Source organism: Lactuca saligna, chromosome 5, assembly GCF_052625555.1.
Source record: "Lactuca saligna cultivar CGN05327 chromosome 5, ASM5262555v1, whole genome shotgun sequence".
NCBI lineage: Eukaryota > Viridiplantae > Streptophyta > Magnoliopsida > Asterales > Asteraceae > Lactuca > Lactuca saligna.
In genome coordinates, this window is record NC_136421.1 from 253,785,596 (window position 1) to 253,798,652 (window position 13,057).

General features: G+C 30.5%; 1 protein-coding gene and 1 pseudogene across 1 annotated transcript; both read left to right on the top strand.

The window, feature by feature from the left end:
- The first annotated feature begins 1,032 nt into the window (after window positions 1-1,032).
- On the top strand, window positions 1,033-2,834 carry LOC145046529 (uncharacterized). The gene is made up of 5 exons (XM_078994816.1): window positions 1,033-1,047; window positions 1,267-1,466; window positions 1,540-1,657; window positions 1,749-1,932; window positions 2,449-2,834. The coding sequence occupies exons 1-5, from the start codon at window positions 1,033-1,035 to the stop codon at window positions 2,832-2,834; spliced, it is 903 nt and encodes a 300-aa protein (XP_078850942.1).
- Window positions 2,835-3,985: 1,151 nt separating this feature from the next.
- On the top strand, window positions 3,986-5,691 carry LOC145047398 (uncharacterized protein At4g06744 pseudogene; annotated as a pseudogene).
- The last annotated feature ends 7,366 nt before the right edge of the window (window positions 5,692-13,057 follow it).

Here is a 13,057-nt window from a genome sequence, read left to right on the forward strand (position 1 = left end):
AAATTGTTGTTTATATGCACCATAAGTCTAAAATATATTTTGGGCTACCCTATTATTATTATTATTATTATTATTATTATTATTATTATTATTATTATTATTATTATTTTGTAAATGTATAATCCATTTAATAAGTAACCCAATTGCTCAAACTTAAAGCTCAATGTCTATTACCAAAAAAAACTTATGAACGGCAATTCCCAAGAATTAACATATTGTGACTTCATACTTTGTTTTACTCCCTGCCTGCGACGACAAGTTGTTGCCCTATCTCTTTTGCTGCCGATGGTGGATGTTTTCCGGCGAAATCCTCCAGTGGCTAGTGGTGGGTGATTTTTTATCATAGTTGTGCATAATGAAGCAAGTAAGTAAAAATTTTGTGATTATTTTTTGTTTAATTGAAATTCAATTTTTTGGCATTGTGTTGAAAAAATAGAAATTACCAATTAGGATTGTTAAATTAGAGACTTAGGGTCAATAATTAGTGATTATTTTTGTTGTTAGAACTTTAAGTCAAGTTATAGAATTAAAGTTGATTGTTGATATATTTTGATTGTAGGTTGCTACTAACATTTTTTTCTAAAAACAAATAGATGTTGGAGACAACAATGGTGAAGGAACTTTAAAAAAAAAATAATAAGGCTAATGAAAGTACACAAGTCCACAACCTAATCAACATACACCAAAACCACAATAACCACAATCTAATGAACCTATTTCAAAACCACAAGAACCACAATTTAATGAGCATACTCAAAAACCAAAAGTGTCACAATCTTTTGATTTGAATAATCTTCCTTCGGACCTGGGGAGAGGCCAAAGATTACATCTTATAATCCTAATCAAAGGGATGTAATAAGGATGGCATATTTGATTAAAGGACCTTGTCAACCAAAGGGGTATAATTTTGAATTTACTTTATTTGGTGAGAAGCAAAGACGTTTTGTTGTGGAATTATTTACGGAATTTCCATGGTTAGAGTATAGTATTAAAAAAAAGGCATATTGTTTTTGTTGCTATTTGTTTAGAGACATGGTAGGGGTCAAGGTGGAAAAGATGCTTTTATAACCGAAGGCTTTGACAATTGGAATAAAAATAAATCATTCACGAAACATATGGGTGAGATTCATAGTTCTCATCATAAGGCTGAAGAAAAGTGTCATTTGTAATTAAGAAAAAACCAATCTATTGGTGAAGTTTTGCATAAGCAAATGGAACTTGAGCAAAGTAATTATGAAATTTGATAACGTGCTACAATCCGTATAGAAAAATGCATTACCATTTCGTGGACATGATGAGACGAAAAAGTATGATAATAAAGGACTTTTTGTTGAAGTCTTATATTTTATTAGAGATGATGAAAAGTTGACTTCTCCGACGCTACAAAAAGATATTGTCAATTGCTTTTCAAAAGAGATAATCAAGTCTTTTTGTGATGAAATTGGTAAATATGTGTTTGGTAATCGGTATATTAGTTGATTAGTCTAGTGATGTTTCCAAAAAAGAACAAATGACTATAGTTTTGAGATATATTGATAGACTTGGGATTGTAAATGAAAGATTTATCGAAGTTGTTCACGTGTTGGATACATCATCTTTGACTCTTAAAGCCGCCATCGATACCGTTTTTTCCAACAATAACTTGACTATAGATCAAGTGAGAAATCGTAAAATATTTATTCCTTTAACATGATATTAATTTTATTTTTATGTCTTATATTTTTTTATTAATTTTTTCAAATATATAGGTGAGGGGGAAAGGTTATGATGGTGCAAGTAATATGAGTGGTGCATTCAACGATTTGAAATCTTTGATTTTAAATGAAAACAGTTATGCACATTATATATATTGTTTTGCGCATCAACTTCAATTAGTGGTTGTGGCGGTTGCAAAGAAACATGATGATGTTGATGAATTCTTTGAACAACTAGGTTTGGTGGTTACTATCGTTTGTGGGTCTTATAAGAGAAAAGATATGATATATACGAGAGATGCAAAAAGAAAGAGTGCCAACCGAAATTGGTATTGGTGGAATTAAAACAAGAAGAGGGTTAAATCAAGAGATTTCTCTTGTTCGGGCTGGAGATACTAGATGGGGTCAATTGTAAGTTTGCTGAATTTGTTTGCAAAAGTTGTTGCAGTCCTTAAATATGTCAAAGAGGAGGGGTCTATTTTATCTAACCGTAATCAAACAAAGGGTATTTTATCATATTTCAAACCACTTGATTTTGTATTTCTTTTACACTTGATGTTGGAAATTTTATGCCTCAACGATACTTTGTCAAAGCATATTAAAAAAAAGAGCAAGATATTTTGGAAGCGACTTCGTTAGTAAAAGGGACAAAAAAAAAACATTACTAGTTTTAAGAAAAGATGGGTTTCTGCAAATTTGGAACAAGGTGTGCTCTTTTTGTGAAAAACATAGTATTGGAATTGTGGACATGTAGAATATTATATTACCCCACAAAAGCGTATGGCCAATAAGACTAATCAGCATCATTTTGAAGTTGTGATTTTTAACACGGTTTTAGATATGCAAATTCAAGAATTTGAGGATAGATTTAGTGAAGTTGGCACGGAGTTGATGGAGAACATGGCGGCTTTGAGTCCTTGTGATTCATTATCTAGTTTTGATAAAGCAAAGTTGTTAAAGTTAAGCGAGATATACAAAAAGGATTTTAACCATTCAGAAATGGCGCAACTTAATATCTTTTATCACTCTTTGCTCCATGATGAGAGATTTTTCAATTTGAAGGGAATTGCAAACCTCTATCGTTTTTGTTGGTGGAAACCGGGAAGCACCTCTCTTTTCCTTTGGTTTATAGATTATTAAAACTAACTTTGGTTTTGTCTGTCGCAACTGCAACCGTTGAACGATGTTTTTCTGCAATGAAGTTTTTGAAGACCAATTTGCGTAATAGAATAGGTGACGATTTTATGAATGGTGCTTTGATTTGTAGTGTAGAAAAGGAAGGACTAGAGAATGTTAAGACTGAAAATATAATTACTCGTTTTCGTAAAATGAAAGAGCGGAGAGGTGAACTTTAAAACGTAACTTTGTTATAGAAGTTGAACTTTATATCTAATAAATTGCAATTTTTATTTTTTTCTCATTATATATTACACGATTTTTTTTTTCAGGATACCCCTTTACATTAACCCTAGCTCCGTCACTAATATATATATATATATATATATATATATATATATATATATATATATATATATATATATATATATATATATATATATATATATATTTAAAATGATGGTCTATCTTAATAGCTAGATGAAACATATCATCATTCGTTATCCACATGTCTCCAACCTTAGACTTATCGTTATCTATTATCGTATACATTTTACTTCCTAAATACAAATGTCTTATTAATAAAACTTAGTTATCATCATACAACTAATGAAAAAGCAAACGGATAAAAAGTTGTGTCGTTAAGCCTTTTTTGAATGCTAAAACTATTTATTTTTTTTGAAAACTACATCTATAGATTTAAATGATATAACATTGTTATGCATAATTGTTATATTTTATTAAGAGGTTTCACCGTATCCACTGCAATGAAACAAACGTATCAAATACAAATTGTATGAATATATGTTGATTTTTTATGTATAATTTCTCATGTATGCATAAAACAATTATTAAATTACACTAGGATTAAACCCTGTTGATTTATCAATATCACCCCCTACTTCGAATGTGGCAAGACCAATGGCCGTAGAGTCACTATCAACTTAACAAAGAATTAATCAATAATGAACAAATAATTCAAATCTTAATTTCAAATTATACCTTCATTCGTCAACTTTCAAATTAAAGTGTTGTTTGTTTGCTAGAACGTTATCAGCTGAACCAATACTTTATGGCTGGCGAATTGTCATTTTTTATGAATTATACATTTCGGGAAACAAATGAGGAAATAGACAAGTTTACATCAATATTATGCCCATGACTCTATTATTTTAATCAAATTAATTCGTTATCTTTTTTTTTTCTATTCCACTGAACGTCCTCTGATCAGAGATGGGCGGCCTTCATGTAATTCTACTCTTGATTTGCATCACTCATCTCTTTGCTATTATTGGCGAAGCTGTTACTCCTAGAGAAACACTTGAGATAATCATAGGTGGTGCTGCTGCGTCTCCATCGCCACCACCGCCGGAATATCAAGATTGCCCTCCTCCACCTCCCCCTCCGTGTCCACCAACACCACCTCCACCTCCACCATCACCAAGTCCACAATCACCACCAACACCAACACCACCTCCACCTCCACCATCACCAAGTCCACAATCACCACCAACACCAACACCACCACCACCTCCACCATCACCAAGTCCACAATCACCACCAACACCAACACCACCACCACCTCCACCATCACCAAGTCCACAATCACCACCAACACCAACACCATCTCCACTTCCACCATCACCAAGTCCACAATCATCAGTGGTTTCGAGAGCGAGCTACTACGAGGATACTATGACGTCATCCAAGCCTTCAAAAAGAAAGTGACAATCGATCCAACAGGCATTACGAAAACATGGGAAGGCAGCAATATTTGCAGTGATTACAAAGGGTTCATTTGCGACACTGTACCGGATGTTAAACAAAAGACCATCTCCGGCGTCAACCTCAACAACAGGAATTTGTATGGCCCAGATCTAACCCTCAATGAATTCCTAAGCGGTTTAAAAGACCTCGCGTTTTTCCATGCAAATTCCAATAACTTCACAGGCACCATACCCACCGATATAGGCACACTCCGCTACTTATATGAGCTCGACCTCAGTAACAACAATTTATCCGGCAACTTCCCCAACCAAGTCCTCCAAGCCACCAAGTTAGTATTCCTTGACCTCAGGTTCAATGCCTTTTTTGGCGTTGTTCCTCCACAAGTCTTCCTTCTCGGCCTCGACTTGCTCTTCATCAACAACAACAATTTCGAGCAAACACTCCCGGAAAACCTTGGCTCCACGCCGGCGCTTTATCTCACCCTGGCTAACAACAAATTCGTCGGTGGAATCCCTCGGAGCATTGGTCAAGCTTCCAACACCCTACTGGAGGTTCTTTTCTTGAACAACCAGCTAACCGGTTGTTTGCCATATGAAATCGGACTTTTGAAGAAATCCACCGTGTTAGACGTTGGATTCAACCAGTTAACTGGTCCACTCCCATACTCGCTTCAGTGCTTAGAGAAAATGGAGCTTCTGAACTTGGCTAACAATAAGTTCTACAACGGAGTTCCGGAGCCGTTATGCAACCTAACGGAACTGACGAATTTCACTGCATCGTATAATTATTTCACTTGGGTTGGGCCCAAGTGTCGGGAACTGATCAACAAAGGTGTTCTTGATGTGAAGATGAACTGCATTTTTTATCTCCCGAATCAGAGATCGAAAGCCGATTGTGCTCAATTCTTCTTGAATCCTCCTTCTTGCGCTTATGAAAAATCTTTCAGATATGTACCTTGCTCCAAAGTGTATTCTGGTAATCAGTTGGAGGCGTCCAACATTCAATGGGATACTCCATCGCCGGCACCGGCTCCTCTAATGCGAAGTTATGGTGCACTTTCGCAACATTAATCAATCTTTGATTTGTATAATTAGATTGAAATTCGTGAAAGTGACCGAATCTTGTTATTTCTTATTTCAAAAATAAAAATAATTGGTAATGCTCATCCAACTTCGGAAATTTTGCTAATTAGTGTTGTGTATAAGTATATATATTGTAAAGGGAAAATGATTTACAAGCCAAAAAACTCTCAATCATGTTTTGTTTGTTCAAAAAAAACCAACGAATTTAACATTTTATCTAAAAAAACTCAACTAAGCTACATTTTCCTGAAAACCAAATAAAAGAAATAGATGACGTGGCTTATTACCGTATCGAGAAAATGATTTGTTAGACCAACAAAGTTTCCAAAACGTTTAAAAAACTCCAACTATGTTTTGACTATTCAAAAAAAAAAACCCAATGAACTTAAACAAAACAAAATTGGGATTTTTTGAACGGTTTGGAACTTTGTTGGACTTTTTAGACAAAAAGTTAAGTTCGTTGGATTTTTTTTAAACAGACAAAACATGATTGAGATTTTTTGAATGGTTTGGAAAGTTTGTTGGGCTTTTAAGTCATTTTCCCTATTGTAAACTTATTAATATTATTTGTGATTAAATGATCTCTTAAGTGTAAAGGCATGGGGGACTTAGAGGGGGGCAAAGTGGGCAGTTGCACAGTGTCCAATTTTTTTCATTAAAAATACAAAATTATAATAAAGATAAGGATCCTTTTTTTTTTATCCATCCTGGGCCTTTAAAAATATTTCATTTTTCAGGACCGACAGTAAAAACATCACAATGTGTTGAATTCATCGAATTCACACATTACCATTTTATATGCAATACAGTTCTATCAAGTTTTTTTTTTTTTTTATAATTTATTGAACTCGACAAAGTTCAACAAAACATATATAAATATGTATTTAGAAGTTACAAAAATGTCATTTTTTTCTTTTTGAAAGGTTCTCCAGTATCATTATCATTAAATATGAATGTAATACTTCATAATGATATATTGAACTTAAATGGCAATTCTAACTCTTTTATTAAATTCTTCATTGTGAATTCTCTAAAACACAATGCAACTTGAAAAGGTTTATAAGCATGTAAAGTATAAGAATTAATGAGGAATTTTCTCACAAGTATCATAAGAATTTGCTGATGATCATCTGTATTTTAATATCTTAAAAAAAAAAAAAAAAAAAAGGCCAATAAGTGTTCTATATATCGTCAAATCAACTAAAAAAACACATGTGGTTGGTTTCATTCTTGTTCAAAATAAAATTTTGGCTTTGTTTGAATGAAAAGTTAAAATCAAATAAGTGACAAAATGGAAAAATATGAATAATTAACATGTGTTTAACATGTGTTTACACCTTCGTATTATTTGCATTTATAATTTTTGGTTTGTTTGCAGATAGCATAGGCCGTGCAAGTTGCAACTCTGCAACAAAGTCCAACATGCATATAATTTTAAAATGAAAAAATGATTTAAAAATGGAACAAAGTTTTTAAAATATACAAAAAAAATTATTGTTTTCTTTTTAGTACACAAAATATCATTAAAATATTTTTTTTACACAAAATACGAATGAAGTAAATAAAATATTGTGTTAACCGGTTACCTTAGTAAACGAAAAAAATAACTTAAAAGGGTAACGAAGTTTCCAAAATGTTCGGAAAATATCATTGTTTTTTTAGTATAAAAATATCATTGAAGTATATCATTTGTACACAGAATACCAACAAAGTACATGTTTTAGTACAAAAAATACCATTAAAGTTTCTAAAATGTTCAAAGCCCCTTTTGTTAATTTTGTTGTTTCCGGATTATATAGAACACATTCATCAGAGATTATTTGTCATAGCAGTTCACACCAGTTATGCACTCTATTTCATTCTCTCACTTGATCAATTTGTATCTAAATACAATTGTTAAAAAAAACATATAACTAAGAACCAATCAATTACGATGCAAGTCGTTCAAGCGCTCCAACAAATATATTTCTCTCTACTTTGACTACAAATCGTCATCAAATCAGCTACATGACGCTGAGTGTTCCTAGTCATCCCTTTCTCGCTCACTGGCCCAGAGAATTAAACGCAACTCCTACTCTTTACATCCATATTTATGAATTCTTTTAACATAACATCACACTTGTTTCTCTTTTGTGTCTCTCTTTTGTCGTAACACTAATGAACGGCTAACCTTGATGTATAATATATATATATATATATATATATATATATATATATATATATATAACATATGTGTGTGTGTGTTTTAGGTTGGAGACACATAATGCGACTGGGAAGCAAGAATGTTTAACTAAGATTATTACCCACTTATTTTTCATATTACCACAAGAACGATCGAGTGAGGGAATGAAAGAGATTACACGACTGTTATGAATTGATATAATGGTGCATGATCTCCGATGACCGTGTTCTATATAATCCGGCAACAACGAAGTGAACAAAAAATGTGGTATTTTTTGAAAACTTTGAGAACTTCGTTACACTTTTAAGTTATTTTTCCATTTACAAAGTAACGGTTACCCTAAACTTTTAGTTGAACACATGTGTACTTCGTTGGTATTTTGTGTACAAATAGCACACTTCAATGATATTTTGTGTACTAAAAATACAATAATGATATTTTTTGAACATTTTAAAAAGCCAGATAACCTAATGGTTACCTACAATAACCGGTTCATTTGTATTTTATGTACTAAGAAAACAACAATGGTCTTTTTTGTATATTTTAGAAACTTTGTTATCTTTTTAAATTAGTTTCTATAATTTTTAAAACAATTAGTTTTTCAATTCAAAGAGATGAAGAGTGCATCTTTTCACCTTCTATTTAGAGATGGCAAAAAAACTCGTACTGAACGGGTACCCGAAACCCTAACCCGAGTTGACTGGGTAAATCCCCGAGTTGACCAGGGATGGGGACGGGGATGAGTATTACCCGAATATAAAAAGCGGGGATGGGGATGTGGATGGTTTTACCTGTCGGGTACCCATACCCGTACCCGAAACCAACCCCGATGGGTACCCGATATATATATATATATATATATATATATATATATATATATATATATATATATATATATATATATAATATTGATGTTTTTATTTTTAATAATGCATAAGCAAATGTTCATTAGAATAAATAAGGTTTTCTAACAATCAAATGTATAGTTTTGGGAAGACTTTTTTATGTCTTTTTTTGCGAAGAATGATTTAATCTGTAACCTTGAATGTTATTGTTCGTGTTTGAAGACATTCAGTGATTATAGTGTTTTATATTAGTTTTGTTAGTTTTTGTTTGTTGGTTAATATATAATTTTGAGTTATTTTTCATAAAAGTTCAAAACTTTGTAACGGGAAAAAATCCCCGATTACCCATTGGGGATGGGGATGGGGATAGATTTTTAATCCCCGATGGGGATGGGGATTCAGGTATGGGGATGAGGAACACGAAACCCGGTATACCCGTACCATTGCCATCCCTACTTCTATTTGAATTTGATTGGTCTAATATTAATTGAATCCATATATTTACATGTCATTTATCTAGATGACCACATAGTTTCACGCGACAAAGAAATTTAGTAATTAGAATTATATTTGTTTGAATGAAAGTTTTTATATTACTATCATCTATTAAATAGAGTTTAAAAATTCATGTCTTTTACTAAAAATATCTTAAATTATATAGAACACAAAATTTGCACTCTCATATTATAGTTTCCTCTTTTTGTCGTTTTGGAAGGTAAGGTAATTTAAAAGTTAGTTGCCTAGAATGAGTACAAAACGAGTAGAAAGTTTGACTATACTTTATTTGTATCTGTATGTCGACTATACTTTTCTAATTATTGGACTCTTCATTTTTTTTCAACCAAGTGGAATGATATGTTCTTTCTTCCAGATCGATGAATACATTTGGATCATATCGACTATTATTATTACCACTCTTATAGTGCAATGCCAACATTTTTTTATTTTTGTTACCACTAACATTACAACTTATGTATTATACCTTAGCAAAAATCTTAATTTCAATATATATATATATATATATATATATATATATATATATATATATATATATATATATATATATATATATATATATATATATATATATATATATATATATATATATATATATATATGGTTAGGATTAAATGTGAACGTTAAATATAGTGTGAATGTATGACTTAATTTGGATCGTTAGATTAGAAAATCAAGGAGGCAAAGAATCGATGTTTTTTAATGATGATTCTTTTTAATTTCTAATTAAATGTCTTAAAAAACATCAATAGGGACAATTGATTCATTATTCATCTATTTTAAAAAAAGGGAGTTGGCATGTTATATGCGTACAACCCGATTCTTTCACTCTAACACCTAATATCAATTCATGTGATTAAGGAAGAGTGGTGTTGATATGATCATCTAAAGATGAGATTTCCCAAAAAAAAAAAAGTCAATTAGCTATTATAAATAATATCGTATTAATTCTATGAACATTGTAAACATAGATCAACAATTAATGAGGGTTTAGAATTGAAGCATAGAATCGACGACAAAGTATGAAAAGACGTTCCAATTCATGATTATGAGCGACCTTCAAATCGAGGTTCAAAAACACAAAAGATGTACTATTGAGGTTGGATGATGAAGACAATAATGATTATTTTGTCGCTCCACCATCCGTATTTTTTTAGTCAATTGGTTTCAGAATGTTTGCAACAAGGTTAATAAGAAGTTAGGGTTTCTAAAGATAAGGTCTTTTTTTGAATTCTAATCTAAGTTTGGTGAATAGTTTTAATGTTGCTCGTTTTTATAATAGTAATGGGTGATTATGAAATAATAGAATGTTTATTACCTAGTATTCTATAAGAATGTATATGTATTCTTGTAGAATTTAATTTGAGTATTCTTTATATGTTTAAAAATAGATAATGGAATAAGCTTTTTGTCAAATGAGATGTTTTTTTTTTTTTTTTTTTGTAATGTATTCTTTTATAACGTGGTTATAAAATTTGTTTTTAACAAGATAGGATTTGTAAATATTTTTTTTAAACCTTAAGCGCATTTTGATGAACATGTTAATGTGTCCTAATTTTCCTAGTAGTAGCAGAAAATATTCAGAAATTTTGGGCTTGTACAATGAATTCTCTAAGAATGCAGGAAATATTCAAAGAAATTTTGGGCTTGTACAATGAATTGTCTAAGAATTGCAGGTTTAGCACAATGGATTTGGTTATATAGAGCTTAATTGCAAAATAATTTTATCAGAATTATTGGTTTATTACAATCTATTCAGATTTTTTTTAGTTATAGTAAAATGAAATCTATTAGAGGTAATGGGTTAGTATAATAGTTTGGTTGTACATGGCTTACTTACAAAAGTATACTTGCAAAATTCTTGGTTTAGTACAATGATTTAGTACAAGTGTTTAGTATTTTGCTATTTAGCTTACTAGGTAATGAGTACTTTGAAGAAATTATGTGTTAGTACAAATTATTCTTACAAAGTTGTTGGATCGATAATAATCTTCATGGTTGTACCAAACTTAATTACAAAAACATTCATTCATAATGGATTTTTTAGTACCAGGAGTGACTAAATGGTTGTAGTTATTATTGACTTAAATGTCATGCATTCTTGTAAACTATATTGTTTAAAAAGTGTTAGTTCAACGGAATATATTCTCAAAGAATTGGTGCTTTGTTACAATGGTTTTGTATACTTAAGTTTTTAACGTAAATTCACTTAAGTTGATACTAATGTATTAACTTGTTTTCATTGATAGAAGTTGTTGTAATTGCACCACAACCGGAAGCTACAACTGAAAGCTAATCAAGAATTACTAATTGTAGAAATTATTGTACAAGAAGAACTAGTTATACAATCAATACAATCAGAAATATAAGAAATGATAGGAGTGGAAAGAAAATAAGAAAAAAAGGACAAAAGACAACATAGAATCACCAAAAAATGGAAATAGCTCCATATCTTCCGATAACCACATTCAGTGATTCACTCATCATGTGCTCTAACTATAATTTGGTTTCTCTATATCCACAACCTACTTATTATGCTCTTCTTTCTTGTGTCCAATGAAAGGCCTCAACACAGCATCACCACAAATGACTTCCATACTCTTTAATGGATTAGTACACTGTAATATATATTATATAAATGTTAGATTACTAGCAAGAAATAAAATGGTATTAATAATTCTATAAGAAATATTAACTAAAAATCAAACAACCAAAACAACAAAACATATATTATATAATTGGTTCTTGACAGAAACACTTTCACAACAAATGCATTGAGTTTTTTAGAATAGACAAATAATTAACTTGATTATTAAAAAGTCTTGTAGAACGGATAAATATCTAAACAAATCATCTCAATCACATGAAAAGGATGAACAACATATATTTCAAAAGAATATGTATTTATTTGAAACATACTAAAAATAACTACTTAATTGTTCAATCTGATACAATGATTCTAAAAGAATAGTAGTTTCAAAAGTATAACTTGACCAAAAAACGACAACAAATTGTTAACAATTTAGAACAAATTTCTTTATGCATTATTAGACAAATAAGCACATTTAAATAATTCAGAAAGTATTTCAATATGAAACATAAATGAGTTAAAAAGAATTATCTATTATTATCATATTCTTTAAGAATGGGATACTAAAATTCGCATATCATGAATACCTCGAATACCTTGTTTCCTATGATCGTAACTGGAAGAGAACCTAAAGCCTATAAATTTTAATGAAAAAAGAAACCGAATTCTTACCTTGTTTGAAATTCTTGCTTTCTTGATTCTTGTTGACAAGTGTTCGTTGTTGAATTTTACTGACTTCAAATCAATTTATACAAATCTGTAAAAAAAAAAAATATGATTTGATTTACTTCACATCAATTGTTATGGAGGATGAAGATAATACTTACGAATATGATGAAAATGCCAATCGAATAAGATGAAGTGGAAGAAACTGATTCAAAAATATAACGCATATGTGATTTCCATATATATCAGTTTGTTTATTTTAGATAATATTTCAAGTGGATATGAAATTCCAATCTTACCATTTGCTGAATGAATTTGATCAATGGTTGATATTAGGTCATACATTCATACAATATTTAAGATTCATATATGAACCTAATTCTATATATATATATATATATATATATATATATATATATATATATATATATATATATATATATATATATATATATATATATGGTAAGATTCAATTGGGAACTATAATTAACCAAGAAATGAATCTTTTTTTCAATTTTTAGAATTTATTTTTTCTCGTAAAAAAAACTAAACTAAACTAAAAATACATAAATTCATAATTTTTTATCTTTTTTCCAATGATATCAAATTCGATAAAAAAAATCGTCAAATTCACAATG